Consider the following 19,840-nt stretch of genomic DNA (forward strand, 5'->3'; position numbering starts at 1 on the left):
CACCTACTCCACTGAGGACCACATGCCATCCCCCTCCACAGCTCCTGCTCCTCTCCTCTCCGTGTCCTCACCCTCCCCGCTCTGCTGGACCCCCGCCCTCGCTCACCTCGGCTCATCCTCTGCCTCGCTGCTCGCTGAGCTCGAACTCTGGACTGACGCCTTACGTCACCCTACTCACTGGACTCCAAGTGAACCTTTAGTTCTCGTCCTCCAAATAAAAGACTTTATTTTTACTTACCTCCTGGGTTAGACACCTCCCGCAAGTCATGACAGGATCAGGGCTTTGTCCACAGTAATGAGGGTGTTGTCCTGGTCGTTTTGGGAAAGAAAGACCCCAGGGTAGAGCTTGATGGAGGGATAAATCTCTTCTCTGGCTTGGGAATACCCCAGGGGAAGTATTTCTGGGGAGAATCAACATCAGTCGGCTGTTCACTAATCAATGAAAAGCTGGATGGTAACTTCCAAGCAACTTAGGCTCAGTCTACAGTAAGAAAGATTTCTCCCATGAAACAGGTTCATCAAGGTTCGACTCCCAGCAAGTGTTTTGTGTGGTTTGACTGAGAAGTACTTAGAGGAAAATAACAAGACCAAGAGACAGTACAAGCTTCAAAATATTAAAGGTCATTAAAAGGTCACCAGAATCTGGAAAAATTGAACAATTCCAATTTGTTTGGAAGGGTTGCCAAAAGAACATTTCTTCTCTCTTGGAATCAAATGACATTATGGCATAGATTTGCAAATAAGCCCTCTGGATAAATGTCAAGTGGGCAGATGAAATGCTTGTTGCTAATACACAACAACAAATTTAGAAAAAGCCAAAAACCTTTTGTGTGAAAAAACAGCTCATTGCAACCAACACCACGGTGAGATATGAGGATCTGAGTTTGTTTTGAAGCAACTAGACAAACCCCAAGCAGCCATTGAATCCACCATGATTCTCTCTAAGCACTAAATGTCTTCAGAATAAACATGAAACTATTTCTTTGGCATCTGGAACTTAGTCCAAGTAAGGTAATCTCTAATACACCAACAAATCAGAAGCAGAACCATACAACTAGCAAAAAGTACCCCAAAACATCAAGGCGTCTAAATGATCTAGAAAAAGTCAAGATGTCCACTTGATTGAAACACCACAGTGAAAACGTCAGAGCTTCTGTATAGGAAAAGTTCACTTACACTAACCAAGTGTTTAATATTAATGAGGCAGCACTTGTTTAATCCTGTTTTGCAATTAGTTAAATTCTGAATGATAATAGACATACGTAGAAGCAACATATAAAAATAAAAATAAAACTGAAAGAAAACGGGCTAAGGACAGAACCTTGAGGAACACTTTTTGACTGATTTAATGATGGAGTTTATCATTCAATGTCTGATGTGGAACAATTGAGGAAATGCCAAAATGTTAGAATATTTTAACCAACAGATAATTATGCATCTTTGATAAATATATAAATGTTTAGAAAAATATTAAAATGTTTCAAGCAGTTTAAATTGTTACATGACTGTTGCTGTTTCTGTTTCTTTTTAATAAATAAAACACCAATGAGTTTTTGTAAAATACAAACAAAAAATAATTAAAATGCATAGCTACAATGAAAAACCGAGTCTGAGGCATCAAAGCAGCGATTTTCTCTCTTGCCCAATTAAATGCACCTGGTGAGAAACTCACTGTTATTTATTTTGTGACACATTTATCATGAACATGATCAAAGATGATGATGAGGGCCAAAGCAAGAGAGGGATGAGAACAGGAAGGATTAGAGTAAGGATACAAAAAGACAACGGAGCGGGGAAATAGAAACAAAATGGAGAGTCAAAGGTCATCAGAGGAAGATTGTGCCCCCAGTGTGGGATTAATCCAAGCACCTACTGTCCTCATCCCGACATACTGTAAATGACTCAGAAGCTTCTTAGAAATGATTGTCTTCAGGAGCAACGTTTTATAGAATGAGCTAGAATGAACAGACTGAAGGACAGCTTTATCCATCAGGCAGTTAGGAAGCTAAACTCCCTCCCAGCTCTCCCACCTCTCCTCTGTTTTCCCCCACAGTCTCTCTGAACTTGGTTACTGTTTTTATACTAAATGTTTATTTTCTATCTAGCGAGAGTTTGAGAGTAACGTAATTTCATTTCTCTGCACGTACTGTACATGTGGCAGAAGTGACAATTAAACTGACTTTGACTTTGACTTTTAGATATTTTTTTCTTTATGCATGAGCAATTTTTTAAATGTTTTCTGAAGCATATCCAATAAGATGGCTTACATATCTGGTCATTACAGATATGTTAGGACAGTAACGAATTGACTTGGCTGAAGCTACAGACGAACCTCTGACTTTCAAACATACAGACACAAATCTGTGTTCAGTGGTGCACTGTGAGGCGTACAGCTTCTTTCAGATGGATGAATGCATTGTTTGGCGTTAACAAAAGGTCAGAGGTCGACATTTGGTCAGATATTTCCCGCTGCATCAAGCGACGGTGGTCATGCTGCCCACATCTCACCATCAGTGTGCATCAGACATTATCTTGTACAAACAACCTAAATTGTTTTCTTTAACATCATTTACCAAAAAAATTCATATCAATTTGGATTTGCAAAGGCTAATATCTCCGTGGGAATTCATCAACACTGCCAGGCTCTTTCAGGCTGGAATAAATGAAAGGTCTTGTAAATCTTTCAAGATGCTGAATACTTAAATATGCTCTATGATCTTCTCAATGTGTGTGTGTGTGTGTGTGTGTGTGTGTAATGTTTTCTCAGCTGTTATCCTCAGAACTTCTCACGTGGTCTCTTTTTTTTGCGAGATAGCATTCCTTGTATGCAAAAACTTCTGTGATCACAATTGTGATTTTAATTTATAGGTTTCATGGCACTGCTTCCTCCTACATGGATATCTTATCATTACGTATGCAAAATAGAGTTACAAGGTCATCAGGTCAACAAAAAAGTGAGATGCTGCTAATGATGCATTCATAGAAAATAATAGTTTCATTAATTCTTACAGTATGAGGCATTACTAAATCAATGCAATGCTTTCTGCCCTTTTGCATTTTGTATGAAGTCTGAAAATGTGCACCTATAGATGTCTTGAGCACAGTTAAAAACAGAATTTTTCTCAGATCTGATCAGAAAAACTACCAAGTTGACATCGATTTGTCATAAACGCTTAACAATCTTTTCATCATCCATGTTTTCTCATGGCCACATGACTCATTTAGTAAGTCATCAGGAACTTTCACAATCAAAACAGAGATTAATGAGGTTTTCACCAGGGACTGAGGCTACGTGAGAGAAAAGTCACAGCTGCTGGTTTTAATCCCAAGATAAATACAAAACCATCAGCTGTGGGGGAGATTATTGCCTGATGGGCAAAGAAACGTTTTGAAAATAAAAGAATTGTTTTTCTGATCAAGCTTTTATTACATATAATGTTTATTTAAATGTTTCACAAAATGAGTTGCAATTTAGCTGATTTTACTGGAAATAAAATAGATGGTTCAAATGAACTAAATGGAATAAAACTAGTTTTAAGATAAAGTACATGCTCTGACTGCCATGAAGTTTTACAAAGACAGGCAACAGTCTGGCTGCTTGTCTGAATCAGTGACAGTAAGGAGAAAGATGGTGTCACTTTTAAAGAGACAATCTGTAGTTTTTACCATTAATCTCTGGAAAAATCCAATGAAACAGTGTTGAAAATGAATAAAATGATGTCCAGTTGTTGAAAAATATTGGTGGCTTTGTAACATACAGGTGCTGGCCAGTAAATTAGAATATCATCAAAAGGTTGAAAATATTTCAGTAATTCCATTCAAAACGTGAAACTTGTACATTATATTCATGCAATGCACACAGACCAATATATTTCCGATGTTTATTACGTTTAATTTTGATATTTATAGGTGACAACCAATGAAAACATCAAATCTGGTATCTCAGAAAATTAGAATATTCTAAAGGCCAATGAAAAAATGTTTGTTTCTCTAATGTTGGCCAACTGAAAAGAATGAACATGAAAAGAATGTGCATGTATAGCACTCAATACTTAGTCGGGGCTCCTTTTGCCTCAATAACTGCAGTAATGCGGCGTGGCATGGACTCGATCAGTCTGTGGCACTGCTCAGGTGTTATGAGAGCCCAGGTTGCTCTGATAGTCGTCTTCAGCTCCTCTGCATTGTTGGGTCTAGCGTATTGCATCCTCCGCTTCACAATACCCCATAGATTTTCTATGGGGTTAAGGTCAGGCGAGTTTGCTGGCCAATCAAGGACAGGGATACCATGGTCCTTGAACCAGGTGCTGGTGGTTTTGGCACTGTGTGCAGGTGCCAAGTCCTGTTGAAAGGTGAAGTCTGCATCCCCATAAAGTTGGTCAGCAGCAGGAAGCATGAAGTGCTCTAAAACTTCCTGGTAGACGGCTGCATTGACCCTGGACCTCAGGAAACAGAGTGGGCCAACACCGGCAGATGACATGGCACCCCACACCATCACTGACGGTGGAAACTTTACACTGGACCTCATGCAACGTGGATTCTGTGCTTCTCCGCTCTTCCTCCAGACTCTGGGTCCTTGATTTCCAAAGGAAATGCAGAACTTGCTTTCATCAGAATACATAACTTTGGACCACTCAGCATCAGTCCAGTCCTTTTTGTCCTTGGCCCAGGCGAGACGCTTCTTGCGCTGTTTCTTGTTCAAGAGTGGCTTGACACACGGAATGCGACACCTGAATCCCATGTCTTTCATGAGTCTCCTCGTGGTGGTTCTTGAAGCGCTGACTCCAGCTGCAGTCCACTCTTTGTGGATCTCCCCCACATTTTTGAATGGGTTTGTCGTCACAATTCTCTGCAGGGTGCGGTTATCCCTAGAGCTTGTACACTTTTTTCTACCACATTTTTTCCATCCCTTCGCCTGTCTGTTAATGTGCTTGGACACAGAGCTCTGCGAACAGCCAGCTTCTTTAGCAATCACCTTTTGTGTCTTGCCCTCCTTGTGCAAGGTGTCAATGATTGTCTTTTGGACAGCTGTTAAGTCAGAAGTCTTCCCCATGATTGTGGTGCCTTCAAAACAAGACTGAGGGACCTTTTAAAGGCCTTTGCAGGTGTTTTGAGTAAATCAGCTGATTAGAGTGGCAGCAGGTGTCTTCTATATTCAGCCTTTTCAGAATATTCTAATTTTTTGAGATACCAAATTTGGAGTTTTCATTAGTTGTCACTTATGAATATCAAATTTAAATGTAATGAACATTGGAAATACATTGGTCTGTGTGCATTGCATGAATATAATGTACAAGTTTCACGTTTTGAATGGAATTACTGAAATATTTTCAACCTTTTGATGATATTCTAATTTACTGGCCAGCACCTGTATAACCATATAACCTGAAGTACAAAGGGCCCGGGTCTGGCATCTTTGAGGGACGCCATATCAGACGGCACATTTCCTTCTGGACAGCTCGGGGTGCTGCGCCTGCCGATGACATCACACTAGATGACAGGCTGGACGTATGACTTACGGAAGTTACATTACCACTGCAATGTACCAGTGGTCACATTTTTACCAACAAATTGACCAGGAAGTAACCTTTCATTTGCAGACAGAAAAACACTATCTGTCTGGCCCTAAACAAAGAACTCTGCCCCAGTTCTGGTTACCGTACAAAGAAGCCATAACATCGTTGCTGAAGGCCTCATGCAGAAGCCAGACTGCTGCATGGTCACTCTAAATAAAGTGCACCCACCTCAATGTTCCTTCGTGACTTTACAACTTATAAGTTGAACTAGTCAAATGTGTTGAATGAACAAGATGTTAAATCAAATGTTTGAATAATATGTGCTTTAATCATTATCTACAGTATACTCATACACATTATAATAAGTAACATTCACTTCGCATAAGTGTTTTAAAACATTCTCATTCACACAAAGAGTTAACCATCTTTGTATCTGAAGGATGGAGTGACTTCTGAGGTATATTTTGGTAATGCCCTCAAATATGTCAAATTCTGATTTGCCAAATTTATCATTAATGTGATTTTAATAAAACAGGAATTATTTCCCGATTAATTCAGTTTCCAGCTGACTTCCGATTTGGCTAAATTGGTGGAAAAGCATTTTGAAAACATCTTTTCTTTGACATAAAGTCAAAGCCTCTCTGCAATGCTGGGAGTGATTACAGACAAAACGGCTCTTCTAAGAGCCAACAAACAGCCTTAGATGCAAACAAGCATTCCAGCTTCCTGTCGTCACCTAGACTAGACGGGTCCTATCGAAGCTAATCTACAGGTTCCTGATACCAAGAGGTTCACTCCACCGGCAGTGTCCATCACGATCTTTTGACCCACTGGACCGCACGAGAATCTCCACACGAATGGTGCGTAGATTCGGTACAGATTGCGTCAGATGGTTTTATAAACAAATCTCTAGCTTACCAAACATACAGCCAAATTCTTTTACAACCCAGACTCCACAAACTCTCTCAGATACTTAAGAAAGGTTTTGCTAAAACAGCTAGCTACCATTCCAGCATTCCACACTTCACATTAAATCACTTCATGTCCATTACATTACACATCATTACTCATCCCTTGTTTTGTATAATCCAGTTTAGGGAAATAGAAATAAATTAATTTTTATAAACTATATACTTGACTCTGTCTGAATTAATATGTTGTGTGTTTATGGTCCCTGAGTAAGTAAAAGTAACTATAATCTTCTGACTAAACATTCAAAGATCAATCAGGTCAATATTTCATATTTATGTGGAAATATTACATCTGATTGATCATTTTTGATAAATATGTAGCCACTCTTTAACGCCACACCACGTTCAAAAACATTTAGGCAGCAAGAAACACAAATTTAAGGACAAAACTGCTAAACTCTTTCCAAAATATATGTGAAAGAACAGAATTGAAAAACAGATGTATTTTGGCCGAGCGGGATTGCCGTATTATGATGACATCATCGGCAGGCACAGGACCTCGAGCAGATCCAGAAACTACAGCTCCAGAAAACGACAATCAGCAGTGCATTTTCTGAATGGAATTAACTGAAGGACCATCAAAGTCTGAGGAGTCAAGCTGAGGTCACATGATTTCTGCTCCACAGGTAACAACATTTACCGGGATGTTTTTTAAACTAGTGACAGTCACAGCAATATATTGTACAACTACCCTGAAATGTTTGTATGTACTGCCCCCTAGTGACAAGAAACTACACACTGCCACTTTAACTAAAGCTACTAAAGAATTAATTTACAATCACAGATAAAAGCAATTTTTTAATCTAAATCACCACACTTTGTTTTGAACTATTTCAGTTGAAGTGAAAATTAAAAAGATGCTTTAAATGAGTAAAATACTGAGTCATTTGTTTTAGCTAATAAATGTTAAAAGGGAGTGGTGAGCTGCTGCGGTGGCTGCGCTCGGGAACTATTTAGTGGTTTAATCCCCCAATCCAACCCATTTAAGAGGCATCCGGTCCTATTTTTAAGGTCTTTGGTATGACCCGACCGGGAATCAAACCCAGATCTCCCAGTCCCAGGTAGGACATTCTACCAAGACGCCATTGAGCTGCTGATTGAAGGCATTACAGCTATAAGATGCAACAAAACTAGAACTCTTGGTCAGTCTTTCTACAGTATCTGTGTTTGGTTCTCTTTCATTATGTAGTAGTTCTGTAGTTTTGAAAAGTACTTTTCAGCGTGTTAGCAGGCTATATCTTCAAGTTAAAAGATTTTTCAAAACTTACCTGATGCCATTTTTTCCCCAACATCTGTAAAGGATGTGAGGATCCTTGACCGATTACCTTCATCCTCAGAGAACATTAAAATGAAAACACTGTAAACAAGACAATCAATTTGTGAGGTCTTAGGTTTAGGTTGCTGCCCTCTAAAATATTTTCATTTTCAGACTGAGTAAAACAATAAAGGAAGATATTTTTACAACATTTCCTTCTAAACATCTACTGTAATTAGTTTTCTTTCCTCACATCCTGTGAAGTCTGCAACGTAAGCCCAAAGATATGAAGAAATGGTCCTTGACAACTGTTGTTCTGACAGTTCCCTGTTATTATTAAAAACAAGATCAAAAGTAGGGATGCACCGATGGATCGGCATTTGATCGTAATCGGCCGATAGCGCCCCTATCGGTTTTGATCGGAATTTTCAAAATAGATCAAAGCAGACCGATTAGCCGTAGGGTTGTCACGGTAACCAGTGTAGCGGTAAACCCCGGTAAAAAAAAGTTGACAATAATAACCGTCTTGTTTTTTAAAAAACTATATTATCTCGGTGGGGTTACCGTGGCTGCGGTGTAGGCGCGATGACCCTTACCAGCCACCGTATCATCGGCTGAAGTTGCCGCCGGCACATGCACGCTTTATTGTTTACAACCAAAACTTTCTTGAAGCTAAAGCTGAAATAATGATCAAAGGAGGAGACGGCAGCGCTCAGGACATTTATTATCCCTCAAAGAAGACAAAGTTGGAAGTACGGGCATTTTTTAGATATTTGAAGAATGCCGAGGGAGTTTATAGAAGACGGACGGACGGCTATCCTGTTTGCAGCACGTGCAGAAAAAGTGTCTGTGAAAGGCAGCAACGCTTCAAATCTCATGACACATCTGCGTGACCATCACCCACAACTCTACAGTCAATGCAAGGCAAGCTAACGTTAGCGTTTTAGCTAAAATGCGTGATCCGAGGATTTGGGTTGAGGGAGAACGCAACAAGTCGCTATATAAAGCAGCCGCAGCGCCGCTACCTGCATATAAACCGTGTCGCGGACACCCCCATGTTGAAATGACGCTATGCATTACGGGGCTCCCAGGGGCAGATAAGAGTTGGTCTCTCTCCGAGAATAATTACAAATTTAACAATGATTACTGCCTGATGACATTTTCCCACATCTGCAAAGCTCACTGGAAGGACACAAACCGAGGACAATATTTTCCTGATATAGGGTTTATTACTCAAGTAAGGGTAAAAAAAAGTATCTGATTAGAAGGCTACTTGAGTACTGAGTATCATCTGATCTAATATTTTTAAATGATGACATCAAACAGACATAAAATAAGAAGTTATGGGCAAATATTGGTATTTTAAAGACTAAAGGGGAAAAATGTAAACAAACAACATTATTACAAAATAACACATTTTAGACAAAATTTAGACACAAACTGAGGACAATATTTCCTGACATACAGGGTTTATGTAATTGTGTGAAAATGTAGCACGTTTAAAAAAAATACCTCGATAATACTGAAAACCGTGGTAATTTTGGTCACAATAACCGTGAGGTTAAATTTTCACACCGTGACAACCCTAATACGGACAGACCATTTTAGATTAGGTTGCATTTCCTTTATTCCCAGATTATGTAGTTTGTAGCACTCATTATAATGTTGTAGAAAATTTCTGGCCAATCCACGTGATCGGTATCGGTGATCAGCATTCTTTGATATCGGTATCGGTGATCGGCAGTAAAAAACCTGATCGGTGCATCCCTAATCAAAAGTATGGAGAGTCAGTTGGTTTAGATATATTTTGGGAATAATCAATTGAATTTCATAAATCACAAAATGCTATATTAGGTAAGTTTGCTACGAATGTGAATATTCTGGTGTATATTAATGCAATATCAAAAACCTGAATTGTATTGCATCTTTAGGAAAAGGGTCTCATTATTGTGTGTTTTCATTTCTTTTTGCTTCAAATGAGCATAAACATTATTTCTAACCACATTTGATCATAAACACTGAGCAGTTTGCTTCTTTTATCCAGTAATGTTCACAGAAAGTGTATAAAAGTCATTTTATAGCACAACGCCATGCAAAAAAGCCAAGCAGTTCTGGCGTCATTCACGTTTTTATGTGAATTTGTGCAAGAAAATAATCCCTGAAATGTTTTGTTTTGTGTAATTTAACTTTATGCAGTACTGAGGAACATGTTTGTATTTTGAACTTTGGTTTGGTTTGGAAGTACCTTGTTCTTTCTTTTCTTTAATTTATATTTTCATTTCATTGAGCATCCTTTTGAGAATCCCATTTAAGGAAACTGGGACCTGCAGCAGCCACACAGAGTATAAATCCCACACACGCTCGCACAGTGCAACAAACAACAAGACTGGAACACATCAATCCATCCCTTACATTCCAGCAAGATCTGGGGAACAATGATCATGATTCACTGATTGGTTTTGAAACAGGAACCATGGAAACCATGAACCAAAACAATGACTGACATCCGGCAAATTTTTATTCAAAATAACTGGCAGAAATTAGGCTAATCTAACTTGGGCTGCCTTCTAGCTTTCCATTCTCATTCTCGTTCCATTTCCTTTTTTCATTTTTAGCTCAAGCACACGCTTTCTTCCAAATGCTTAATGACTCCCGAAGTTACGGAACTGCATCAGCTCTGTGAGCATCACACCATGGAAAGTATGAAAAAAGAGATTTCAACAGAAAGTCCAAAGACCTGAGAAGAAGCACCCTTTCTCCAACTCTTTTCCCCTTCTTGTTTCCCAAAGAGGAAAACCCTACACTCATACAGCAATGACACCTTTTACAGTTGACCCATTGTGCCCAGATATGCCCAACCAAAGTGGGCTAAAGCTGCATGAGCACATTCCAGACTGGACAGTGTTACATTGTGGGCTTTCAGACTTCTAATATACTGAAGACATTTAGCTGAGGGTCCTTTTATGCAGCTCCATAAAACCCTGGTCTGCTAAAGGGACCTCTGAGGCATGCAACATTAGAGATCAAACCAGGTCAAATACCTACTTGCAGCTCATTATGAAAGGCTTCAACACCTAACAGTGAAACAACATGTTTGATTCTACTGTACAGAGGAAACTCGTCAAAAACAGACTCCTACTGGGCTCATTTTAGAATCATTTATATTTGCTAAACATGCAATCCTTTCAGAGCAACTCAACCGGCATTAAATGAAAAGTGAAGGTTCCTTGAGCCAGAAACAAGGGCTTCCCCTCTTTTCTTTTTGAGAAAGAGAACAAGAGTGAAAGTAGCAGAGTGGAAAACCCAAACAACGTATCCCTCTGAGTTAAAGCTGCAGAACGTTTAGAAATACAGTCAATAATAGGACGGACTTATGTCAGATTTTGTCACTGTAGTGTGATCAGATTGACATGAATGGAAACTAGACATCTGAATGCAAGCAGGAAGACCACCCTGTGTAGGCTGGTTTCAGGAAAATTTGAAGTCCCCTCCACTAACAGGGCAGTATACAAACTAAAAACATCTCAGATACTTTTCTAAATGTTGAGTCACAAAGTTTTTATCTTGCTACATGTGTTGAAATTTGTATTTTTCTCAAATACTTATCTATTGTTATTGAGCAACTTTCCTTGGTACCAAATTATGATATATATATATATATATATGTGTGTGTGTGTGTGTGTGTGTGTGTGTGTGTGTGTGTGTGTGTGTATGTATGTTTGTATGTATGTATGTATGTATGTATGTATGTATGTATGTATGTATGTATGTGTGTGTGTGTGTGTGTGTGTGTGTGTGTATGGTTTTTTTTGCAGCTTGACAGATTTCCCCCCATTTTGCAGAAAATGACAGCTATTGTGGATGATCAATGTTGGGTTGACCAGTCTCTGAATGAACATGTGTTTTAAAGGTGCAATATGTAAGAATGAAACAAGACTGACATCCTGTGGTCAAATGTGGTCACTGCAGCCCATTTTTATACACAAAAGATCACTTTTTCACTACCATTTTGTGACTTTCACGGCTGTTGCCATTTACAAATCAGCGCCAGAAGATTCCCTGGCCAGGCGAGAGACGTAGTCTCTTCAGAGTGTCCTGAGTCTCCCTTTAGGTTTCCACCCAGTCCGACCTGCCCAGAAAACCTCACCAGAAAGGCATCCAGGAGGCATCCTGACTTGATGCCAGAGCCACCTCCACTGGCTCCTCTCAATGTGGAGGAACAGCAGGTCTACTCCTAACCCCTCCTGGATGACTGAGCTTCTCACCCTATCTCTAAGGGCGAGCCCAGCCACCCTGCGGAAAAAACTCATGTCAGCCTCTTGTACCCGCAATCTCATTCTTTTGGTCACTACCCAAAGCCTGTGACCATAGGTGAGGATAGGAACAAAGATCGAACGGTAAATCGAGAGCTTTGCCTTCTGGTTCAGCTCTCTGCAGAGCTTCTCTCTGCAGATGCAGCACCACTTCGCCAGTCGATCTTCCAATCCATCTTTTCCTCACTGGTGAACAAGACCCCAAGATACTTAAACTCCTCCACTTGAGGCAGGACCTTGTCCCTGACCCAGAAAAGGAATTCTACTCTTTTCTGATTCAAGTCGATGGTCTCAGATTTAGAGGAGCAGATTCTCATCCCAGCAGCCTCACACTTGGCTGTGAACTGCTCCAGCGAAAGCTGGAGATCACTGTCCATTGAAGCCAACAGGACCACATCATTTACAAAAAGCAGAGACTTGATCTTTAGGCAACCAAAACAGATTCCCTCAACACCTTGGCTGCACCTAGATATCCTGTCCATCCTGTCCAGAATCGATGACGAGGGTAACCTAGGTGGAGTCCAACTCTCACTGGGAATGAACTCAAAGCAGACCAAGCTCTGACACTGGTCATACAGAGACCTAACAGCATGTATCAGAGGGACTGGTACCCCATACTCCCCAAGCACCCCCCACACAGCCCCCGAGGGGCGTGGTTGAATGTCTTCTCGAAATCCACAAAACACATGTGGACTGGTTGGGCGAACTCTCACGAACCCCCCAGCATCCCCATAAGGGTATAAAGCTGGTAGCCTCTAGCCTGCTTCACTTGATATTAGAGTAAAACAAAAAGAGGCTGTGCCTTTTACGGATAAGAAGTAACTTCTGTGCCACTCCTGTTTACTGGCTTCAGTTCTTTAAACAACTCTGGAGCTTTTGCCTGCTGGTTTCAAATTACAAATGTTGGCACTGCAGCATTAGCTGGAAAACGATATGAACAACAGAAAAAAAATTAAACCTGCGCATATTGCACATACATAAAAATAAATTCTTGAATGTTTGAATGAACTCCTTTCGTTGTTTGTACGTCTGTTCTCGTGCTCTACGTAGTGTTAGAATATTTCCAGGTTCCTGTGAGACTTCAGTGTGATGTATGACCAAGGCCGGATTATAATATGGGCAAACTGGGCACAGGCCCAGGGGCCCAGAGCCACAAGGGGGCCCATGCAAGCAGCAGTCTTAACGTTGGAGAAAAATGTTGAGAAGTAATTAAAATTGCGCCCACACTTTCTAAGTTAACACACATTTCTTTTAACAACGATAGTTTTTGCATCTTTACTGTTCCTGCTTCAGCCCCCCCCCCCCCCCCCCGTGCAGCCGCCGCAAACTCACTGATGCGCCTGCAGCCTCTCAGAGTTCCTGCTGATCGAAACATTGAAAGAATCTTTTAATTTTCTGTTCCTCACTTCTATTACCTTCAACGGTGTCTGTTGCAACCACCAGGTAACGAACTTGTTTTTATTTGACTATTTTTTCTGTCCTGTCTGTTTATTATCTTCCTGCATTTCCTCTCAATCCTGAAGAAAAACTGCTACCTGATCGTGTGTTAATTTTGTTTTTGAGGTGGCGACACTTTGAGAATGTTACTGTGACCGTGCTCAGGACACATCTGTCTGGAGCGTGTCAACCATCAGAGCTCTGCGCCTCTCAACTCTAAATAATCCCAGCAGAGTCCACATGAATAATGTAATATAAATAGAACCATGATCGTTTACGGGCTAAAAAATAGTCTACAGTCCATCTTCCCTAATGTGTTTGTGGCCCTGCAGATTTTTCTAACTCTACCTGCACTTCTTATATGTACCTCGCAACATAGGACTCTTTCATAAGGGTACCGCACCATCAGCTACATCAGCCCAGACAAGAGCAGAGAAAATAGAGACAGAATAGAGGATAATTCTGTCTGGATGTGGATGGAGATTACATTGTACAACAGCCTGATCATCATTTAGATACATAAACCTTCACCTGTCTTCTAGTCCAACCAGACCAGCGTGTCCAGTAACACATTAATGTTACAATTAAACAATTTCACTTCATGTAGGCTAGGAACATTTCACCTGCCGTGGCCCGACCGCTTCTGCTCCACATAAACTTTGTGCGTGATCAAATGTCTCTACAGGTGCTTTCCGAGCTGAAGAGGCTATTCTGCCTCAGACAGACTGGATGTGTCATGCGTCTCCATATTAGAGATGGGAACAAGCACTATTCAGCCAAAGTTTCATAATCAGCGAACAAGTGACACATCCCTCAGAGAGACCGGGTCTCCAGACCGCTTCAGTGGGAGGAAATCTTACTGCATCACTGTGGTTCTACACTGTGATGCGAACCCCTCTACAGATCTTCAGCTCACTGTCCACCATGTGCGCTGCGAGCTACGCTGAGCACAGTGTCCAGTATAAAGCTCTGATGTTCTAATGGGAATATTTTCTTGATTTATTTAGTTACCTCCGCGATGTGCGTAACGATTAAAATGTCAGCTCATCTGTATCAGTGTGCGCCGGGGTAATTATTTCAAAACAACCAACATCCTTGAGTTCATCCGTCAAAATAAACAGTCAAATGGAAATATCTGTAACCTGCCATTTAACTGTTTTACCTTCTTGTGAAGATTGTTGCAAAGAGAAACAATTAAACTTGATTAACCCCAGAGCCATGTGCACTGCGCTGTACTGACTGTAAATGAGGGAAAAAACAATTTAATCGGATCCTTTTCTTTGCAACATGGTTTAATGTAAAAATTTCATTGAGTACAAACTTTAGTTGCACCAGTCTAACAAGACAGAGCCTGGATTTGTATTCTGAACAGTTTAAACATGTTTAAAACGGAGACATGCGTGACACGTCTAAAATTCACACCTGCTCAACTATTATGGAAATGAAAATAACAAGATGAATAACATAATTATTTTAGGCACAGACAACATCCCCCACACTTTTGAAAGCTTGCAACGCGCTTGCTACCAGTTACAAATTGTGAAGGGGAATGATTTTCACAAATGGCAAGAATTAAAAATGAACTGAGAACAACACAAACTCAACAGCTCCTCAGTGCACTGTCACTGATGGCAATTGAATCTCAGCTTGTCAGGAATCTGGACTTTGATGACATTATAAATTAAATTACTAATAGAAAGTCCAGAAAGCAGTTTTTCTAAAGGCAAGAGAGGAGACCAACAAGAGGAGACAAAAAATAAGAGGAAGGAGCCAAGATCAAGAGCAAGAAGGAGACAGGAGACAAGACAAGCAAGGAAACAGGAAACAAGATGAGGAAGGAGACAGGAGACAAGAGGAGGAAGGAAACAGGAGACAAGAGGAGGAAGGAGACAGGAGGCAAGAGGAGGAAGGAGACAGGAGACAAGCGGAGGAAGGAAACAGGAAACAAGAGGAGGAAGGAAACAGGAGACAAGATGAGGAAGGAGACAGGAGACAAGAGGAGGAAGGAGACAGAAGAAAAGAGGAGGAAGGAAACAGGAGACAAGAGGAGGAAGGAGACAGGAGACAAGAGGAGGAAGGAAACAGGAGAAAGAGGAGGAACACATTGCAGCACATTGCCCAGGGGCCCCTGCAATGATGATCCAGCCCTGTGTATGAGATTTAAATGTGGCGGCGTATGTCAATGTAGGAACATCGTGCTGCCGGAGACATGCATTTTATGATCACATGTCAGTCTCGTTTCAACTTGCTATCCTATATCACATTTATGGTATGCTTTGCAGCTGGGCATGTGTTTTGGAGGGAATACCCTGAGAATTTCTGTATGACCTAAAGCCAGTAACTGGTGAGTAGCTGTTAGCCATCCTCTGATGTTAGTCAACTTAGAAAACGTTAGAGCAGAGTGTGCAATCTCAAAGTCATTCATCAGCTTGGAACCGAAGAAAATATTTCTTCCAAGGCTCACAGGGAATTTCCTGAGCTGCCTCTGCTGTCACCAGAATGGAACAAGCTGAAGTTACACAGGATACAGCCTACAGTAAGTAGTTTTAAATGGTAAATGACCTGTATTTGATATAGCGCCTTCTATAGTCCTAGAACCCCCCAAGGTGCTTTACAACACAATTAGTCATTCACCCATTCACACACACATTCACACGCTTGTGAGGAGGAGCTACGATGTAGCCACAGCTGCCCTGGGGCAAGCTGACAGAGGCGAGGCTGCCGAGCACTGGCGTCACCAGCGCCTCCGACCACTACTAGCAGGCAAGGGGGATTAAGTGGCTTGCCCAAGGACACAACGACAGTGACAAACTGAGCGGGGCTCGAACCTGCAGCTTTCCGATTATGGGGCGAGCACTTAACTCCTGTGCCACGTCGCCCCATTTAAAGGCTCTTCATAATAACACGGGCCATATGGATGACAAGTGTACTCTTGATCTTGTTTGGCAAAGGTTATTTTGGCAAAGATGGCAGCGGGTGTCATTGTGTATACGGTGAAATGCACTGGTGGAAAGAACCCATTGTGTTTGAGTATCTCTGATGTTGTCCCTAATCCTATTAGCACATGGTGAAAGAAATCAAAGGAGGTGCAGACTAGAATGATGCAGAAGGTAAAAGATTATCTTCAAGCGATGGATGGGAAATCGGATGGAAAAGACCTTCACAGCTAAGGAGGCAAAGCCAAGAATGGAGGAGGGTGCTGTTGCAGGAGCTGCGAGAGTGTTTTGGAGAGAAAACTGTGTATTTCTGTGACGTTAAGCTGGGAACTTGCCAGGTTTCCATAGGTGGAAAGTGACCGGAAGACTGGATTGTTCTGACACAGTGGGCAAAGCCCAAGCCAAAAGATCTACAGTCTCCTGCTGATGCTGTTGGAGATAGGCCGACGTCTTGTTTACACACTCACACGGAACGTATTATTGAACTGGATTAAATGCTTGGACCGTATATGCTGAATTAACTGGTTGTCGGAACATTATGTGAAAAGATGTTAAGTTCCAGTTGTGTCTTTTCACAAAACCTGACTGGAATGACTGAAATCTGAGAAGTACGCTTGTGTAATTATTGTAAATACTCTATAAATGTTTTCCTATTATATATCACTTTGTGGCACAGAAAATATTGTACTTTCTCACCAAGCACATCACCAATCCTCCTTGAGTGAACTTGGTTTTCGAATGATTCGCTAATTTTTAGCCCATCAATGGCTTTTTCCACATAGCTAGTCGTTAACAAAAATGACATTTCATTATGAATCGTTCTTTTTCATGTAAAAATGAATCATTTTGAGGTTTTATGATGCATTGTTACAGACGTTGAAGAAACTTTGAGCCTTTGTGTGATTTAATAAATTGTGCGTGAGTGACTGCATTTGCAACCATCCTGAATCTGATCATTTTAACTCACAGAAGCAACATGAAGATCATTAGTTCTAAAGTTAACATGAGACTTTTGCATTTATTTAAAGAAAAATATGTGAGACCTAAACGTGAGCAGGAGGGAAGGCTGCAGCAATCTTACCATCTATTTCCTGCAGGTCAGCAGCTGTCCAGTACAGTGCAGCAAGCAGCAGGGCAGGAGACCACCTGAGGAGACACATGGTGAAAACACTGGGATCGTGCTTGGAGATGTTTCCGAAACTTTGAAAGATTTAAAATAAAAAATAAGGATCGTAATATTAAGGTCAAGTAATATAATATATCATAATATTAAGCACAGTGCCACAGTGGTTAGAGCTGTTGCCTTGCAGCAAGAAGGTCCTGGGTTCGCTTCCCCGCCTGGGATCTTTCTGCATGGAGTTTGCATGTTCTCCCTGTGTATGCGTGGGTTCTCTCCGGGTACCCCGGCTTCCTCCCACAGTCCAAAAACATGACTGTTAGGTTGATTGGTCTGTCTAAATTGTCCTTAGTTGTGAGTGTGTGTGTGTGTATGCATGGTTGTTTGTCCTGTGTGTGTCTGTGTTGCCCTGCTGGCTCTCTGTCCAGGGTGTACCCCGCCTGATTGCCCATTGACCGCTGGAGTTAGGCACCAGCCCCCCCGCGACCCTTCGTGGACAAGCGGGTTCAGAAAATGTATGGATGGATATTGATGGAATAGCTTTTGTGTAAATTCTACTTTGCTCGTGTTTTAACAACAACCCAAAACACTGCTCTGCTCTGAGGTGAAACACTTTAAGAATATGTCAAATTCAATGAAAAGCCACCTTATTTGTTTTTGTGCAGCAAACATTGACAGAAAACGTCTTACCCTTGAACCATTTTATCGAGTGAGAGAAGAAAAATCCAGCATGGAGGAGAAACTCCAGGTAGATGTGTGTGATGAAACTTAGACAGACTCCGTGGTCCCTCTCTGCTCCGTCAGCCTGCAGACCTGAAGTCACACTGCTCCCTCTCTCGCTCTGTGGCGGCACAAAGACTCTCTCAGTTCAGAGCCGAACCACTGAGTTTGGAAATCTGAGTCTCTAAAAAAACCTCCCTTCCCCATTGACACATTCTCCTAACCTCCTGCTTGAGACAACTTTGTGACATTTAAGATCATGTCAGATGTAAGTCATCGCTTGCACTCACACAATCTGCTGATGGAGATTCAGGGTTTAATAAACTCATTTAAATTTATTTTTTGTGAAGTCAAGGCATGTCAAGAATACTTAATAATAAATATATAAAATAATCATTTTTATCCATTTAATGTAAATTAAGACCACCTTGCCAGGTGACCCCGGGGTACAGATTTTCTTTTGGTCTTCTTATCATCTTCCAGGCTTAAATATAAACAACAAATTGTACGGCTGTTTTGTTGACTTTAAATTTTTTAAAACTATTCAGTATTTTATGACAGGACGGTCAGAGGTTCAACACTCGTCTCGGACCTTTCTGCAAGGAGTTGTCATATTCTCTCTGTGTGTTTGAAAGCTATCTCGAGGTACTCTGGTATCATCCTACAACACGCATGTTGGGTTAATTAGTGAGGCTGATTTGGCCATAAATGGGAGTACATTAGTGAATGGCTGTGTGAGGTTCTGTGATGTCACCTGTCCAGGGGTAGTCCAGGTAGACGATTGGATGTGAGATGTTCATCACTATTGTCCAAAACGCTTTGTCACACCAGCCAAAATCATCATGTGAAGACAGACCATCAGGGGTCAGACGGGGGAATTGTTTTGAGGTCATAAGAATCTTTTCTTTTGGTTTAGCAAACCGTTCACACAGGCTCCCAATCAGATGCTGTGCCCTGGTAGCATGTGGATCCAGTGGACTGCACCTCGATTCCAACTGTCGAGAAAGAATTGAGTTATAATTTTGTTTAGATGTGGTAGGTCTGTGTCCCTGCATAGTTCTGGATGCCCACGCCTTCTTTTTACTTGTTTTTAATGGTCGAAGTTTACAATGATAACGTATTACCTTTGTGTGTTTACCTGTCATCTTGTTACTATTTTGCTTGTTCCTTTTCTCTAAGTGAATGTGCTGCTGTAAGGAGTGAATTTCCCCACTGTGGGATTGATAAAGTATGTTCTATTCTGTTCTGTTTTATTACAGAGTGCTATGTTTAATGTTCTCATGTTACACTGCTGGACAAATGTCGCCCTCTTGTGGTGATTTACTGGAATTAAACAAAACATTATATATATATATATATATATATATATATATATATATATATATATATATATATATATATAAATAAATACATTTTATTTCAACAGCGCCTTTCTGAACACTCAAGGACACTTTACAGAGATAAAATACACAACAATAAAAGACAAAACAGCATAAAACAAACAGATGTATATATATATATATATATATATATATATATATATATATATATATATATATATATATATATATGTGTGTG

At 40.8% G+C, this 19,840-nt stretch overlaps 1 protein-coding gene across 1 annotated transcript in view; it reads right to left on the reverse strand.

The window, feature by feature from the left end:
- Positions 1–18,391, reverse strand: part of col15a1b (collagen, type XV, alpha 1b) — a 79,526-nt gene extending 61,135 nt beyond the window's left edge. The window contains exons 1-2 of the mRNA XM_054736800.2: positions 18,233–18,391; positions 17,507–17,571 (exon numbers count right to left, since the gene is read on the reverse strand). Of these exons, the coding sequence (XP_054592775.1) occupies positions 17,507–17,571; positions 18,233–18,243 (76 nt within the window). The 5' untranslated portion in view covers positions 18,244–18,391. The remainder of the gene's footprint in view (positions 1–17,506; positions 17,572–18,232) is intronic.
- Between the last annotated feature and the right edge of the window lie 1,449 nt (positions 18,392–19,840).

Source organism: Nothobranchius furzeri, chromosome 11, assembly GCF_043380555.1.
Source record: "Nothobranchius furzeri strain GRZ-AD chromosome 11, NfurGRZ-RIMD1, whole genome shotgun sequence".
Lineage (NCBI taxonomy): Eukaryota > Metazoa > Chordata > Actinopteri > Cyprinodontiformes > Nothobranchiidae > Nothobranchius > Nothobranchius furzeri.